We start from the raw sequence: 17815 nt of genomic DNA on the forward strand, positions 1-17815 counted from the left end.
GTGGATGGAAGGAAAACACGTCTGGGAAGAGTTTTTTGGGAGGTTCAAAATGACCTCGAGGAGAGGAGGGGGGGTTTCCTGGGAGGGTTGGGGCTGGATCTGGGAAAAAAAACAGGGATAAAGGGCTGGATTGGGGCATTTTTGGATTTACAGGAAAGAAATGAAGAGAAAATAAATATTTGCTGAACCTTAAGTTTTAAAAAAAAAAGGAAATATTTCAGTAAAATAAGGAAACAGTAAAAGGAGACACTTCAGTAAAATATGAAATTCTCTGTAAAACATGGAACTATTTCAGTGGAATATTGAAATACTTCAGCAAAATAAGGACATAAATTAACATGAAAGTGGTATTTTCACCAGCACAGAGAACCACCAGTAAATACATTTCTTCAGGAAGAGTTTTATTGACATTTTTATCCAACTTTTATTTAAAAAGAGAAGGAAACCTCTCAGTGGGGAAGAGTCAGTCGTGGCACTGGAACCTTCCTGGAAAAGAAAAGGGGGGGTGGCAGGGCTTGGAAAATTAAATTAAAACTTAAATTAAACCCCATCTCTGGGTTCTCCAGGACAGGGGAAGGACTCAGGAGGGTTGGAAGGGTGGGAACCAAAATCCCTTTGGGAATTCCCAGGAGTGGTTGGGGGAATAAAAACACGTGTTTAGAAAACTCCATTTCCCTGGTTTTATTCAACGTTTCCACGGCTGTACAATTCCAAGCTGAACCATTTTTTACAGGTCTTGCACATGCTGCTTCCTGCTTTCCTTAGGGAAGAGAGAAAAGGGGGAGAAAAGGGGTTGGGGGGGGGGGAAAGGCTCACAAAAAAAAAAAAAACCCAAAAAAAAATAAACCTATGGAAACAGAAAGGTGCAGGTGCCTCTGGATTTCTGGGATCAGAAACCCAGGCAGAGTTAAAAAACCCCTCCAAACATGCAAATTGGTAGAAAAAACCCCGAAGCTGGCAGTGAAAAATAAAAACAAACAGTTCTTTGTCGTTGTCCTTGTCACTGTTGTTTGTGAAAGTCACAGTTTGGTTCCGAAATCCCATTTATTTTTGTTTTTTCCCTAATCCTAAGGGATTGGATGGATCTAAAAGCAGGTTTTTGTCACTATTGGGAATTAAAGGGCAACGTTTTGGGGGCTCTGGGAGGGAGATCCAAGAATAATTTGGGGTTTTTTTTCCTCCTCATCCCAGTGCCCTCCGTGGGGAATTCTTTGGAGCAAGGTGGGGGCCGGGTGGTTTTCCAGGGAAAAATCACTGGGAAAAACGATTTTGGGGGGAATTCTGCCCCTGAAAAGCTGCTCCCCACCCCAAATCTGCTGGCATCAAACAGGAAAACCGGTGTGGTTTCACCCCCCCCCCGGCCAAATTCATAATTTAAAAAAAACCTCAAAAAGACCCAAAGCAACCCCAAAAATCTCCCTGGGCCAATCCGAAGGTTCACAGGAATTCCACGGGAATGGAACTTCCCCGGGGTCAAAGTGTCACAAAACCAAGAAAGAAAAAAAAAAAACCTGTTTTGTTGTTTGGTTTTTTTTTTTAAGACAACCCCCCAAAAAAAGTTTTTGAGAACTGGTTTTTCAAGAGCTACATCTGCTTTTTTTTTTTCCTCCTTTTTTCCCCCCCTTCCCCCCCGAAACGGTCACGTTGCCAAATGTCCAAAATTGGGAAAAAAAACCCCCCAAACAAATCCACATTTCTGCACGATAAAAACCCAGAAACTCTTGAGACAAGTGAGGTCAAGGGGATGCCAAAAAAAAAAAAACAAAAACAGCCACCCACGAGATATTTTCAGGAAAAAAAAAATACCAAAAACGGTGATTTTTTTTTTTTTTCCTCCTTTAAAAAAAAAACAAACAAAAAAAAGAAAAACCAAGGGAAAAAAAAGGGGAAAAAAAGAAATAAAAAGCACAAAAAACCTCCCGAAATGAAACAGCAGAAATGGCTATTTTTTGTTGTTGTTGTTGGTTTGTTTTTTTTAATCTCGAGTGGTCGCCTACGAAAATTCCTAAAAACCCCACAAATCCACAGGGAAGTGTCATGGTCTCAATCCAACGTTTATTCCAAAAAAATAACCCCCTTTTTTTTTTGTCATTTTTTGTGTGTGGTTTTTCTCTCTCTCTCTGTGTTGTGTGTGTGTGTCTCCTGGCTCAGGTCTCCTCCTCCATCAGCTCCAGCTCGGCCTCCTCGAAGCCGTAGAACGACTCGGTCTCGCTCTCTCCCTCGAAGAGCCGCTGGAGGATTTCGGGATCCGCCGCTTCCTCGGGCCGGGCCTCCCCCTCCTGGGGCTCGGGGGGTTCCTCCTCCCCCCGGCCCAGCTTGAGCTGCTCCTCCAGCGAGGCGATGAGCTCCTCCTGCATGTCCCCGTTGCGCGCCGGCGAGTTGGCCGTGCCGTCGGGGCCGGGCAGGACGCTGGCCACCAGGAAGGATTGCTGGACCAGCTCCGGCGAGTCCCCGATGACCTCCAGCGCCTCGGCCAACCAGCACAAGACCAGCTGCAGGAGGATGTCCGAGTCGCACGTGGAGTCCTCCGCCATCTCCTTGGCCTGCTCCTTCCACTTTTTGTGCAAGAAGTTTTTCACGGTCCTCTTGACGCAAACGTCCAGGGGCTGGATTTTGGAGCTGCAGCCGGCGGGCACCACGGCGGGCAGGGTGCTGGAGGAGCTGAGCACGGCCAGCACCTCCTCGCTCAGGTGGGTCCGGTGGCAGTCCAGCACCAGCATGCCCTTGCCGCTCTGGCAGGCCACGTGCTCGTGCCACACGCGCGACGCCCACAGCTCCATCACCTCGTCGTCGCTGTAGCCGCCCTCCCGGGCCTCCAGCAGGATGGACTCGGGCACGTTGGCGGGCGCCCGCACGTGGCCCCGGTAGAGCACCAGGGCGGGCAGCACGGTGCCGTCGGCCAGGATGGCCAGCACCACGTCGCACCAGGGCTCCCCGTTGCCCACGGTCTGCAGGGCGTTCTCCTTGCGGTCGTCGCCGCCGCCGCCCAGCACCTCGGCGTCCAGGAACAGGGAGATCTCGTCCACGGCGGCGATCATGGACAGGGGCAGGTCCTGCGTGTGGATCTGGCGCTGCACGAACTCGATGAAGGAGCCGGCGCTGTCCTCCACGCCCTTGGGCAGGGGCTGGGCCACGGCCCGGCGCGTGTGGGTGCTCAGGTGGTGCCTGAGCATGAACCTCACGGCCCACTCGTAGGAGATCTTGAAGCCGCCCTCCAGCGAGCGCCCGATCTTGGTGGCCTTCTGGAAGAGGGTCTCCTCGTTGACGGGCAGCTGCTGCTCCCGCTGGGTCAGCACCCACTCCGCCAGCTTCTCCTCGGCCTCCAGGCTCAGGTACTTGCCCTCCAGGTTCTCCTCCTGGGATGCCTGAGGGGGAGAAAAAGAAATTCCTCCCCTGAACTGGGAAAGGTGGCAGAAAAAACTTAGGGAACAGAAAGGAAGGGTTTGGTCGGCGCGTTCGGGTGCGGCCTCGCGGCGAGTTCTTCGGGGGGGGAAAGACATTTCCCTGTGGAATGGGATGGGATGAAGAGGACATTTCCCTGTGGGATGGGATGGGCTGAAGAGGACATTTCCCTTTGGAATGGGATGGGATGAAGAGGACATTTCCCTTTGGAATGGGATGGGATGAAGAGGACATTTCCCTTTGGAATGGGATGGGATGAAGAGGACGTTTCCCTTTGGAATGGGATGGGATGGGATGAAGAGGACATTTCCCTGTGGGATGGGAAGGGATGGGATGAAGAGGACATTTCCCTTTGGAATGGGATGGGATAGGATGGGATGGGATGAAGAGGACATTTCCCTTTGGAATGGGATGGGATGGGATGGGATGGGATGGGATGAAGAGGACATTTCCCTGTGGAATAGGATGGGATGAAGAGGACATTTCCCTTTGGAATGGGATGGGATGGGATGAAGAGGACGTTTCCCCTTGGGATGGGCTGAAGAGGACATTTCCCTGTGGAGTGGGATGGGATGGGATGAAGAGGACATTTCCCTGTGGAATGGGATGGGAAGGGTTGGGATGAAGAGGACATTTCCCTTTGGGATGGGCTGAAGAGGCCATTTCCCTGTGGGCTGGGCTGGGCTGAAGAGGCCATTTCCCTCTGGTCTGGGCTGAAGAGGCCGTGTCCCCCTCTCCTACCTGGACCCTGCGGAGCCAGCGGCGGATGCGGCGCGGGGGGTTCCTGAAGTGCTCGGCCGCCTGCTCGGTGTCGGAGCAGAGGGCGAAAAGCACCACCCGCAGCTTCTTCACCGACAGCTGCTCCTTCCTGCTGCCCTCCGGCTCCTTCGGGGGCTGCTCGGCCTCCCCCGCGCCGGGAGCGCCGGGATAACTGGGATTCTCCTCCTCCTGCCGCTCCAGAGGGGCCGCCGGGGCGGGATCGGGATCGGGATCGGGATCGGCGTCGCCTTGGGAAGGAGCCGCGGGCTGGGATGGGACGGGAGCGGCTCTGCCGGGGGAGCTGGGAGGGCTGGGGGGCTGCGGGCTCCTGGCCTGGCCTTGGAGGTGCCTGGGAGGGAGGGAAGACAGGGAATTCCTGGGAAATCCGGGAATTGGGGGCGGCGGGGAGGGGGAAAAACCCGGCCCCGAGCGAGGCCCTGGGAGGGTGAAAATGGGGGAGTTTTGACAAAGGGTTTTACCTGGAATGTGAGATCCAAGGGGGGCCTGGAAGGAAAACACAAAAGGTTTGGAGCTCAGAAGATAAAACACTGAAGCAAATAAACACCAAATCGGTGCAAATAACACGGAATCGGTGCAAAAAACCACAAAATCGGTGCAAATAAACACTGAATCAGTGCAAAGAAACACAAAATCAGTGCAAACACAAAATCGGGGTTTATTCAGGGTTTTTTTCAGGGTTTTTTCAGAGTTTATTCAGGGGTTTTTTCAGAGTTAATTCAGGGTTTTTTCAGGGTTTTCTTCAGGGTTTATTCAGAGTTTATTCAGGGTTTTTTTCAGGTTTTTTTCAGAGTTTATTCAGGGGTTTTTTCAGGTTTTTTTCAGGTTTTTTTCCGGGTTTATTCAGGGGGGTTTTTTTGGGTTTTTTTTCAGGGTTTATTCAGGTTTTTTTCGGGTTTTTTTCAGGGTTTATTCAGGTTTTTTTTCAGGGTTTATTCAGGGGGGTTTTTTCAGGTTTTTTTCAGGGTTTATTCAGGTCTTTTTCAGGGTTTATTCAGGTCTTTTTTCAGAGTTTATTCAGGGTTTATTCAGGGGTTTTTTTAAAGTTTTTTTCAGAGTTTATTCAGGTTTTTTCTCAGAATTTTCTCAGAATTTTTTCAGAATTTTTTCAGAATTTTCTCAGAATTTTTTCAGAATTTTTTCAGAATTTTTTCAGAATTTTTTCAGAATTTTTTTCAGGGTTTATTCGGGGTTTATTCAGAGTTTATTTGGGTTTTTTTCAGGGTCTCTGGCCCTGCCGAGCCCTCGTTTAACCCTAAATCTCCCTGACAATAAAACTCATTCAGGTCCCATCAAAGGGGCTGTTTGCCCCCCCCAGCTGTGAATTGAGGGATTTTGTCGGGCACAATCCCATTTTTTGTTGTTTTTCCCAAGTTTTTTTGGAGTTCTCACCTTGGAGGATGATGTTGCTGAACTCGTGGGAGGGGTTGAAGACGAGGTGCTTGGCCATGGAGTCCCCCTCCGAGGTGACAAAGAGACAGGAGGAACAGGAGAGCTTCACCCCACTGGGGGGAAATAGGGGGAAAAGGGGGGGGGAAGAGAAATAAAAATACAGCATAATTAAAAAGAGAAATAAAAATACATAATAGAAATAAAAATACATAATAGAAAAGAGAAACAAATAAAAATACAGCATAATTAAAAAGAGAAATAAATAAAAATATACTGTAATAAAAAAGAGAAATAAAAATACACCATAATTTAAAAGAGAAATAAAAATACATAATGGAAAAGAGAAATAAAAATACACCGGAATAGAAAAGAGAAATAAATAAAAATACACCATAATAGAGAAATAAATAAAAATACAGCATAATTAAAAAGAGAAATAAAAATATATAATAGAAAAGAGAAATAAAAATACACCAGAATAGAAAAGAGAAATAAATAAAAATACACCATAATAAAAACAAGAAATAAATAAAAATATACCATAATAAAAAAGAGAAATAAATAAAAATATACCAGAATAGAAAAGAGATATAAATAAAAATACAGCATAATTAAAAAGGAGAAATAAATAAAAATACATCATAATAAAAAAGAGAAATAAATAAAAATACAGCATAATAGAAAAGATAAATAAATAAAAATATACCATAATAGAAAGGAGAAATAAAAATACACCATAAGAAAAAAGAGAAATAAAAATACACCAGAATAGAAAAGAGAAATAAAAATACACCAGAATAGAAAAGAGAAATAAAAATACACCAGAATAGAAAAGAGAAATAAAAATACACCAGAATAGAAAAGAGAAATAAGAATACACCAGAATAGAAAAGAGAAATAAATAAAAATACACCATAATAGAAAAAACAAATAAAAATACACCATAATAAAAAAGAGAAATAAAAATACACCATAATAGAAAAGAGAAATAAAAATACACCATAATAGAAAAGAGAAATAAAAATACACCATACTAAAAAAAGAGAAATAAAAATACAGCCATAAAAATACGCCCATGTTCTCGTTAATAATTAGAATTAAACATGTCACCCCCCCGAAAAATGACCCCCCTCTGGAACACAACAGGATCCCAAGATTTACCCCCTCAAATCCCTAAAGCCATAATAAAAAAAGAGAAATAAAAATACAGCCTAAAGCCATAACAAAAAAGAGAAATAAAAATACAGCCATAAAACCACCCCCATGCTCTCATTAATAATTAGAATTAAACTTGTCACCCCTCAGTGGAGACACCCCAAAAAATGACAATGGGATCCCAACATCAATCCCCCAAATCCCTAAAGCCATAAATCAATTTATTTTCCTGGGTGGTAAAATAAAAAAAAATAAATAAAAATAAAATAACCAGCAGCTCCTTCCAGGTGCTGGAGATCAGAAAAGCGCTCAGGGGATTCCCAGGGGGATTAAAGGAGCTGGAATTAAAGCCGGGTTTAAGAAAGCCCAGCTCTGCATTACCAGGCAGTGTAGTTCTTGAACAAAGCCAAGTACTTGGGGCTCTTCCGAGGGACGTGGTTGCTGGAAGACAAAAAAAAAAAAGGGTTTAGAAAGTCAGAATTGCTCTGGACAAAGACAAAAACAGAGTTTACAAAAGTCAGAATTGCTCTGGACTAAGACAAAAAAAAGAGTTTACAAAAGTCATAATTGCTCTGGACAAAGACAAAAAAATAGAGTTTAGAAAAGTCATAATTGCTCTGGACAATAATAAAAAAAAGAGTTTAGAAAGTCAGAATTGCTCTGGACAAAGACAAAAAGAGAGTTTAGAACTGCCCTGGACAACAATAAAAAAAAGAGTTTAGAAAGTCATAATTGCTCTGGACAAAGACAAAAACAAAGAGTTTACAAAAGTCACAATTGCTCTGGACAAAGACAAAAAAAGAGTTTAGAAAGTCATAATTGCTCTGGACAACTACAAAAAAAGAGTTTACAAAAATCACAATTGCTCTGGACAAAGACAAAAAAAGAGTTTATAAAAGTCAATTGCTCTGGACAAAGACAAAAAAAAAAGAGTTTACAAAAGTCATAATTGCTCTGGAGAAAGACAAAAAAAGTCACAACTGCTCTGGACAAAGACAAAAACAAAGAGTTTAGAAAAGTCACAACTGCTCTGGACAAAGGGCTGTAAAACCCCTCAAACCCACATTTACAGGCCCAAGCCCCGGGTTAATAACAACATTTTGGGGAGGTTAAACCCGGCCTAAATCATAAAAACCGGCACCAAATTACATCAAAACGCCCGGATCTGGCAATAAGTTCCGTGGGATTTTTGGGAATAGCTGGACTCCTTTTCCTCTTTGATAAAGGTGAGTGGCTCCCAGAGCACCTGAGGGAGGTGGAATTGCCCCCAAATCCCAGGTTTTTTCCCGGTTTTTTCCCCCTCTCACTTGATCATGTGGTTGGCGTAGGCCCGGGAGCAGCAGGTGCTGTAGCGACACAGGGAGCAGTGCACGTAGGTCGGGAAGTGGTTTGGGAAATCTGGGATCTCAAAGCTGCACTCCAGGCACGTCTGTCTGCCCAGGACACTCCTGCAAGAGGGGGAGGGAGAGCTTGGTTAGGCTTGGAATTGTGGGATGTGCTTGGAATTGTGGCCGTTGTTGGGATAAAAGGGGATTTAAGGATTTAAGGAACAAGCGAGTTCCTCCCTGTTGGTGTTTCCCACTCCCTGGAAATCATTTGGAAGTGGGTAATAAATGGGAATCTGCCCAGGACACTCCTGCAAGAGAGGGAGGGAGAGCTTGGTTAGGCTTGGAATTGTGGGATGTGCTTGGAATTGTGGCCGTTGTTGGGATAAAAGGGGATTTAAGGATTTAAGGAATGAGCGAGTTCCTCGAGTTCCTCGGTGTTGGTGTTTCCCACTCCCTATAAATCATTTGGAAGTGGTTAATAAATGGGAATCTGCCCAGGACGCTCCTGCAAGAGGGGGAGGGAGAGCTTGGTTAGGCTTGGAATTGTGGGATGTGCTTGGAATTGTGGCTGTTGTTGGGATAAAAGAGGATTTAAGGAACGAGCGAGTTCCTCCCTGTTGGTGTTTCCCCCTCCCCGTGTTTCCCCCTCCCTGTCGGTGTTTCCCACTCCCTGGAAATCATTTGGAAGTGGGTAATAAATGGGAAAATGACAGGAAATAATAATCCTGAGGACGAGGCAGCAGCACCAGGAGGGGCTACAGGAGAGGGATTTTGTACAAGGGGTGCAGTGACAGGACAAGGGGGACAGGGTCGGACTGAAACAGGGAAATTTAGGGTGGATATGGGGAAGGAATCCTTCCCTGGGAGGGTGGGGAGGCCCTGGCACAGGTTATTCCATGGATTCCCCAGCCCTGGGAGTGTCCAGGGCCAGGAGCAGGTCTAGGGGATGATCTTTAAGTCCCTTCCCACCCAAACCATTCCATGACCCTTCGGGGTGGGCAGGAATCCATCCCTTGGAATTCCACTGTCAGCTCACTCTGGATTTCAGCCTCACCTCAAGGGCTTTCCCACCACAATCCTGGTTCTGTGGGAAGCCAAACTCATGGAACAAACCCCCCCTTGGCACAGGATCAGGTGCTCCCCACCCCTCGTTGGCACTGAAACGACCCACGGCGGCCCCTCCGAAACCTTCAGAAATTAAGAATTCAACCCCAAAAAGGAGCTCTCACATTTTTTTGACAGCTCGTTTCTGGACGTTCCTCTGGACAGGAGGGTACAGGAAGATGGGCTGGGGGTCTGAGGATGAGGACAGAGGAGCTGTGTCCTGTCCCATGCCCTGGGACATGTCGTTGGAAGAGACCGGCAACGTCCGCGGTTGTCCCCTGGACGCCCTGATTGTCACCTGAAAGGGAGCAGAGACACCAAAAAAAGGGGCAGAAATGAGCTGGGAATGGTCAACCTGGAGAGGAGAAGGTTGTGTGGAGACCTCAGAGCCCATTCAGGTCCTGGAAGGGAACAGGGAAGGTGGAGAGGGGCTGTTCATCAGGAACTGGGGTGACAGGACAAGGGGGGTGGGTTCAGACTGAAATAGGGAAATTTAGGGTGGATATTGGGAAGAAATCCTTCCCTGGGAGGGTGGGGAGGCACTTTGGAGGTTATTCCATGGATGTTCTACCCCTGGAAGTGTCCAAGGGCAGGTTGGAGCAACCTGGGCTTGTGGAAGGTGTCCCTGCCCATGGTCTGGATGATCCCTCAGGTCCCTTCCCACCCAAACCACTCTGGGATTCTCTGCAGCCGAATTCAGGAGCTCCAGGGACACAGGATTTGAGCAACCTGGGCTCATGGAAGGTGTCCCTGCCCGTGGTCTGGTCCTTTCCCACCCAAACCATTCTGGAATTCTCTGTAGCCAAATTCAGGAGCTCCAGGGACACAGGATTTGAGCAACCTGGGCTTGTGGAAGGTGTCCCTGACCATGGTCTGGATGATCCCTCAAGTCCCTTCCCACCCAAACCACTCTGGGATTCTCTGCAGCCAAATTCAGGAGCTCCAGGGACACAGGACACAGGATTTGAGCAGCCAAATTCAGGCTCAGGTGCTCCAGGGACACAGGATTTGAGCAACCTGGGCTCATGGAAGCTGTCCCTGCCCAGGGTCTGGATGATCCTTCAGGTCCTTTCCCACCCAAACCACTCTGGGATTCTCTGCAGCCAAATTCAGGCTCAGGAGCTCCAGGGACTCGACTCAGCCCCCCCAGGACACAGGATTTGAGCCCCAAAAGTGCCTGTTTGTCCTTAAAAAACTACAGAGCACATCCAGACAGCTCAGGCACCTCCTCCAGAGGTGAGTTCAACCTCTGTCACCCTCCTCCCTCTCACTTCCTCCCTCCCTGAATCACCCAATTAACTAATTACACAGCCCAGCCACCGTGGTTTAAGCAAAACCAGCCTGGTTTTTTCAGCAAACACGAACACTCCTGGTGTTCCCTGAGGGAGCCAGAGCTTGGGATTCCTCAGAAAACCTGGGATTCCTCACCTTGGTTCCAGGTTTTAACCCTTCCAGCTGCTTGGGCTTGCGGAAGGTTTTGTGGTGCTGCAGCTTGTGCTCGATTTTGTCCTTGGCAAAGAGGAACTGGAGCCTGCACTTGTTGCAGTGATAAACACTCTTCTTCTAAAGCAAAGGGGGAAGAAATGCAGTTGAGAGGAACAGGAGTTTCCCCCCCCCCCACACACAGAAGGGTTTGGTTTTAAAAATGAAAATAAAATAAAACTCCAACCCCCCCAGTTTTCCCCCTCTTGGAAAGCAAAGGAGGCCCCGTTTTCCTCCTGCACTGGTGGGGTTGGTTTAAATTGGTTTTAAAGTTTTTAATTAAAATCATGATGTTCTGCAGAGACACCACACCTGGAAGTGCCACAGAACAGGTCCTGGGGCAACATTCCCTCAGGAGTTGCCTCTCAGGGGAGCCCAGCAGAGGATCTGGGGGCAAATCATTTCAGGCACTTTCAGAATTCCCAAATTCTACATCCTAAGAGCTCATTTTCCACCCCCAGACAGGTGATTCCTGGTGTAGCTGGTGCCTCATTCCCTCAAGAGCTGCCTCTCAGGGGAGTCCAGCAGAGCATTTTGAGGCAAATTCCTAAATTCTCCCTTACCAAGAGCTCATTTTTCCCCTCCCAGACAGGTGATTCCTGGTGTACCTGGTGCCTCATTCCCTCAAGAGCTGCCTTCTCTTTGCCTCTCAGGGCAGAGATTTTGGGGTAAATCATTTCAGGCACTTGGTAAAGTCCCTGAATTCCCAAATTCTACCCCCTAAGACCTCATTTTCCTCTCCCCAGACAGGTGATTCCTAGTGTATCCTGGAGCCTCATTCCCTCAAGAGCTGCCTTCCCTTTGCCCCTCAGGGGAATCCAGCAGAGCATTTTGGGGCAAATTCCCAAATTCTCCCTACCAAGAGCTCATTTTTCCCCTCCCAGACAGGTGATTCCTGGTGTACCTGGTGCCTCATGAAGTGCTGCTGGAAAGCATTCCCATTTTTGAAGACCTTGAGGCAGTAGGGGCAGAGCAGGTGCCGGGTGTCCTCGTGGATCATCCGGAAGTGACTGTCCACCTCGGAGTAGAGGGAGGAACGGTACTGACACACCTGGAAAAATGATGGGAAAATCCCAATTCACGGGGAAATTCAGTCATCAGGACGTGGAGATCCCAACAGCACATTCCCAGGAATACCAGGAATGGTGGAACAGCCTGAGCTGGACACACAGGGCTCGTCCAAGCCCAGCTCCTTGGAGCTTGGTGGAGTTCAGGAATTAGATCCTGGTTATTCCTGGGACGTGGTAAATCAAGCAACTGCTCAGAGGAGTTTGGAGAGGCAGATTTCAACCCCCTCTTGTGAAAGGGAAGTGACAATTCCAGCTCCAAATCCCAAGGGAAAAAGGGAAAAAATTCAAAAGGGAGGGAGAGACAGTCAGTGCAGATCATCTGGAAGTGACTGTCCACCTCGGAGTAGAGGGAGGAACGGTACTGACACACCTGGAAAAATGATGGGAAAATCCCAATTAATGGAGAAATAATGCAGGGATTTGGCTCCTTCTCCTCACCAGGATGTGGAGATCCCAACAGCACATTCCCAGGAATACCAGGAATGCTGGAACAGCCTGAGCTGGACACACAGGGCTCGTCCAAGCCCAGCTCCTTGGAGCTTGGTGGAGTTCAGGAATTAGATCCTGGTTATTCCTGGGAGGTGGTAAATCAAGCAACTGCTCAGAGGAGTTTGGAGAGGCAGATTTCAACCCCCTCTTGTGAAAGGGAAGTGACAATTCCAGCTCCAAATCCCAAGGGAAAAAGGGAAAAGTTAAAAAGGGAGGGAGAGCCAGTCAGCGCAGAGCAGCTGAGAAGAATTCATTAATGGGATTCATTAAGGAGAATTCATTAATGGAATTCATTAAGGAGAATTCATTAATGGAATTCATTAGTGGAATTCATTAAGGCAGAATCTGGAGCAAAATCTGGTTGAACACAACTTGGTTTGGAAGTTTCTCCCCCTGTTTTTAACTCGTGGAGCTCTCCTGGCCTGGGGAAAAAAACCACAACTCCCCAGGACCCCTAATTGGGATGGAAAATCCCAGATTTCCTCTTTTTTTCTGCTATGTGAGAGTGAAATCCAGCTCCCAAATCCCTTTTTTCCCACCTGGCACACGTAGGGCATCTCCCCAGGCTTGTGGGTGTCCTTCATGTGCTGCAGGAACATGGGCTCGCTCTCGAAGGCCCACTCACAGATCTTGCACTTGGCTGCAAAAAGAGAAGGAAAAGCAGGTCAAAATTGGGGGGAAAAATTCAAATTTTAGGTTTCTTTGGTCAGATTTATTATCAGTGTTCTCCTGTGGAAAAGGGGGATAAATCCTTCTTTGGGATCCACTGGATTTGGGAATACCAGGACTGATGTGAAAGACCGTGTGGGAACATCTCTAAGACTTCTTTAAGACAAAATTTAAAAATCAAAAGGAATTTTCAATATTCTGAGCAGAGCTGGCAAACCACAAAACCAAGGCTCAGATGATTTTAAATTATCCAATGATTAAATGGAGCAGGAAATTAAAAGAGTGACTTTCTGCCCCAAACTGAAGTGGATTTCGACTCTGTGACACTCGTGTGACTCCACTTCACCTGCTGATGTTTTGAGTCAGGGGAGAGCAAAACCAGCAGCATCTGGAGAGGGTTTGTGGTTTTTTTTCAGCAAAACAGAACAATTCCCTGCATTAAAATGGAGTAAAACTGAGCCCATCACCGAGGGATGTTCTCACCTGGGCCACCCTAAGAACTGGTTCTACTTGCTGGCTTTAAAAACGAGCCCCAAGTTCTTTGGGGACTCCTGCAAGATTTAACACCAGGAAAAAAAAAACAAAACAAAACAGTTTTTAAGGTTTCAAAGGCTCACTGGTGGACTCGTAGGGGCTGTGGACGTTCTCCAGGTGGCACTGGAGCTGGAAGGGGGTGGAGAACTGCCTGTAGCAGTGCTGGCAGATGGTGTGCACGTCCACCTCGCCGTTCTGCTGGTCCAGCTCCACGTGGTGCTTCATGTGGTTCATGAACCTGCAAAAAGGGGAGGGAGACACAAATCCAGGTGTTCTGCACCTCTTGAGCCCCGAAACTCCGGGTTTGAGCCCTTCTTGGCCCCCCATTTGGTGCCTCCTTGCTGGCAAAACACAGTGGGACTGAAGAGTGGCTCGCCCAGAAAATGCCATTTCGGCAAAATATTTCCTCTTTCTGGCGAAAAATCGACGCAGAAAGATGAGAAGGAGAATTATTGTTCCTCAGGAATTGTTATTTCTGGTCATCCAGCCATGAGCAAAGGAGACTGACCCAGAAAATGGGGCTGCTCAGGCTGGGTTTTATTCACACCCCATAACTCTGCAGCACCACTGGTGCTCCCAGGTCATTCCTAACCCTGGGAATTGGGGCTGTTCAGGGTGGTTTTTACCCACTGTAACTCTGCAGCACCACTGGTGCTCCCAGTTCAGTTCTAACCCTCCAAACTGGGGCTGTTCAGGCTGGTTTTATTATATATTCCCACTGTAGCTCTGCAGCACCACTGGTGCTCCCAGTTCAGCTCTAACCCTACAAACTGGGGCTGTTCAGGCTGGTTTCTATTCACCCCCCATAACTCTGCAGCACCACTGGTGCTCCCAGTTCAGTTCTAACCCTCCAAACTGGGGCTGCCCAGGCTGGTTTTTACCCACTGTAACTCTGCAGCACCACTGGTGCTCCCAGCTCAACTCTAACCCTCCAAACTGGAGTTGGTTCCTATTCACCCCCCATAACTCTGCAGCACCACTGGTGCTCCCAGCTCAGCTCTAACCCCCCAACCCATGGCTGCCCAGGCCCTGTGCCCCCCCTTTGTGCCCCTCTTGCTCACCTGATGTTGTTCTTGAGCCTCTTGGTGCAGTGTGGGCAGCGGAAAGACGTGGGCACCTTGGGGAAGGGCAGCAGCTGGGCACCTTTGCCCCCGTCCCGGCCGTAGTAGAAATCATCCACCAGCATGATGAGCTTGCTCTGGGCAGAGTCTGGGCCCCCCTCACCCCCCTCAGGGCCCTTGGCACAGGGGGACAGGGCTGGCACCGCCGGGCACGGGGCAGGGGGGGCTCCTGCCGGGGGTTTCTCCGGGGACGGGGGTTTGGGGGACTGCAGGGGGGGCTCTGAATCCAGGGATTTCCTCTTCTTCAGGAACTCCACCATCTCGGGGCAGCAGTACTGAGAGAAAGAGCACAGGGGTTAATCAGCAGGGAATTGTGCCCAGGGAGAGATAAAACCACCCCAAAAAAAGCAGGGAACTGTGCCCAGGGAGAGCTAAAACCACCCCAAAAAAAGCAGGGAACTGTGCCCAGGGAGAGCTAAAACCACCCCAAAAAAAGCAGGGAACTGTGCTCAGGGAGAGCTAAAACCACCCCAAAAAAAGCAGGGAACTGTGCCCAGGGAGAGCTAAAACCACCCCAAAAAAAGCAGGGAACTGTGCCCAGGGAGAGTTAAAACCACCCTAACACACCAAGGGAACTGTGCCCAGGGAGAGCTGAAACCACCCCAGAAAAAGCAGGGAACTGTGCCCAGGGAGAGTTAAAACCACCCCAAAAAAAGCAGGGAACTGTGCCCAGGGAGAGTTAAAACCACCCCAAAAAAAGCAGGGAACTGTGCCCAGGGAGAGTTAAAACCACCCTAACACACCAAGGGAACTGTGCCCAGGGAGAGCTGAAACCACCCCAGTATGGAACTGAGTCTAGAAATGACTGAGCCCTGCATTAAATCGTGTCTGGAAATCATTAAGTCCCACATTGAGTTGGATCTAGAACTGCTAATCCCCCCTAAAACTGAATCTAGAACTGCTAATCCCCCCTGAACTTAATCTAGAACTGCTAATCCCCCCTGAACTGAATCTAGAACTAATTAAGCCTCACACATTAAACTGTATCTAGAAATGCTAATCTACCTTAAACTGAATCTATAATTAAGCTCCACATATTAAACTGTATCTAGAACTGCTAATCCCCCTTAAACTGTATCTATAACTAATTAAGCCCCATATCTTAAACTATCTAGAACTGCTAATCCCCTCTAAACTGAATCTAGAACTGCTAATCCCCCTTAAATTGTATCTAGAACTAATTAAGTCCCACATATTAAACTGTATCTAGAAATGCTAATCCTCCTTAAACTTAATCTACAACTAATTAAGCCTCATATCTTAAACTATCTAGAACTGCTAATGTCCCCTAAATGGACTCTAGAACTAATTAAACCCCACATATTAAACTGAATCTAGAACTGCTAATCCCCCTTAAACTGAAACTAGATGTAATTAAGCCCCACACATCGAACTGAATCTAGAAATAATTAAATCCCTCACATGGAACCGTATCCAGAAATAATTAAGGTGCAAAGCTATCCCAGAAAATCCTTTGGGAACTGCCACTCACACACATGTGTCCTCTCAAAGCTTCGGTGACTCTGAACTGGGCGTCACAGCGGGGACAAACCTTCCTGCCCCCGTCTTGCAGGTCGAAGGTGGGAATAGGGGATGAGCTGACTGTGACAAGAGAAACCCCAAAATGAAACAAAACAGGGTGAAATCCCCACGTCTTTAAACATCTGGTTGGTTTTCCAGCAGACTGGAAGGTCTCGCCTTCTCCTCCAGCTGGAGAAACACACTTGGAATTACAGATCACATGGAATGTCCCTTAAATCCAGTTTGGGCTCCCAAGGCCATCAAATGTCCCTTAAATCCAGTTTTGGGCTCCCAAGGCCATGAAATGTCTCTTAAACCCAGTTTGGGCTCCCAAGGCCATGAAATGTCCCTTAAATCAACTTCTGGCTCCCAAGGCCACGAAATGTCCCTTAAATCCAGTTTGGGCTCCCAAGGCCATCAAATGTCCCTTAAACCAACTTTTGGCTCCCAAGGCCATCAAATGCCCTTTAAATCCTTTTCTTCACTCCCAAGGCCATGAAATGTCCCTTAAATCCAATTTGGGCTCCTAAGGCCATCAAATGTCCCTTAAATCCAGTTTGGGCTCCCAAGGCCACCAAATGCCCCTTAAACCCAGCTTGGATTCCCAATACCACACAATACCCCTTGATTTTTGGCTCCCACACCCTTTGGAAGGTGGTTTTTTTGGGAGGGGCCGCCCGTTACCTTTGAGGGACGAGGAGGAGGACGAGGATTCCGACACGCTGGATCTCTGGGATCCGGGGCTGCTGTTGGACACCACGAGGGGCCCCGGGCTCTGGCCCAGGGAGGGGACAGTGTTGAGGGTGTTCACCAGCTTGGCCACCTCGTTGCTGTTCTCCCCGGTCACCCCGGGCCTCTTCACGGTCACGAAGCTGGCGATGCTCACTGGGAGGAAGGGACAACACAATTCCAGCCGGGAATCCGCACGGTCTGCGGGAACCCCAACCCCTCTGAGTCTGCCCCGGACGTGGCTGAGCTGTGGATTATCCCACTGGGAATGGGGAGGCTCAGGGGGGACCTTCTCAGTCCCTACAGCTCCAGGCAGGAGGTGGGAGCCGGGCTGGGCTCTGCTTAAACTGTGTCTAGAACTAATTAAGCTCCACACATTAAACTGCATCTAGAACTAATTAAGTTCCACACATTAAACTGTATCTAGGACTAATTAAGCTCCATATATTAAACTGTAGCTAGAACTGCTAATCCCCCTTAAACTGAATCCAGAACTAATTGAGCCCCATATATTAAACTGTATCTAGAACTAATTAAGCTCCACACATTAAACTGAATCTAGAACTAATTAAGCTCCACACATTAAACTGTATCTAGAACTAATTAAGCTCCACACATTAAACTGTATCTAGAACTGCTACCCCCCCTTAAATTGTATCTAGAAGTAATTAAGCTCCACACATTAAACTGAATCTAGAAGTAATTAAGCTCCACACATTAAACTGAATCTAGAAGTAATTAAGCTCCACACATTAAACTGAATCTAGAAGTAATTAAGCTCCACACATTAAACTGAATCTAGAAGTAATTAAGCTCCACACATTAAACTGAATCTAGAAGTAATTAAGCTCCACACATTAAACTGAATCTAGAAGTAATTAAGCTCCACACATTAAACTGAATCTAGAAGTAATTAAGCTCCACACATTAAGCTGTCAAGGGGGAGCAGCAGCAGGAGCAGAGGGAAGGGCAGGTTCAGATTGGACAGTGGGATAAATTCCTGCCCGGACAGGGCTGCCCAGCCCAGGGAGGGGGTTCTGGA

At 47.7% G+C, this 17815-nt stretch overlaps 1 protein-coding gene across 2 annotated transcripts in view; it reads right to left on the reverse strand.

The window, feature by feature from the left end:
* Positions 1-1945: 1945 nt before the first annotated feature.
* POGZ (pogo transposable element derived with ZNF domain) overlaps positions 1946-17815 on the reverse strand; it is a 28397-nt gene continuing 12527 nt past the window's right edge. The window contains exons 6-20 of one of the 2 annotated variants that reach the window (XM_032713169.1): positions 16729-16929; positions 16016-16125; positions 14464-14798; positions 13486-13640; positions 12739-12839; positions 11545-11691; positions 10587-10721; positions 9284-9456; positions 8034-8174; positions 7108-7167; positions 5572-5684; positions 4641-4665; positions 4144-4510; positions 2136-3365; positions 1946-2095 (exon numbers count right to left, since the gene is read on the reverse strand). In XM_032713169.1, the coding sequence (XP_032569060.1) occupies positions 2148-3365; positions 4144-4510; positions 4641-4665; positions 5572-5684; positions 7108-7167; positions 8034-8174; positions 9284-9456; positions 10587-10721; positions 11545-11691; positions 12739-12839; positions 13486-13640; positions 14464-14798; positions 16016-16125; positions 16729-16929 (3281 nt within the window). In that variant the 3' untranslated portion in view covers positions 1946-2095; positions 2136-2147. Of the gene's footprint in view, positions 2096-2123; positions 3366-4143; positions 4511-4640; positions 4666-5571; positions 5685-7107; positions 7168-8033; positions 8175-9283; positions 9457-10586; positions 10722-11544; positions 11692-12738; positions 12840-13485; positions 13641-14463; positions 14799-16015; positions 16126-16728; positions 16930-17815 lie in introns of those variants that run through there. The other variant, XM_032713168.1, reaches the window with a different exon arrangement.

Source organism: Chiroxiphia lanceolata, chromosome 29, assembly GCF_009829145.1.
Source record: "Chiroxiphia lanceolata isolate bChiLan1 chromosome 29, bChiLan1.pri, whole genome shotgun sequence".
Taxonomy (NCBI): domain Eukaryota; kingdom Metazoa; phylum Chordata; class Aves; order Passeriformes; family Pipridae; genus Chiroxiphia; species Chiroxiphia lanceolata.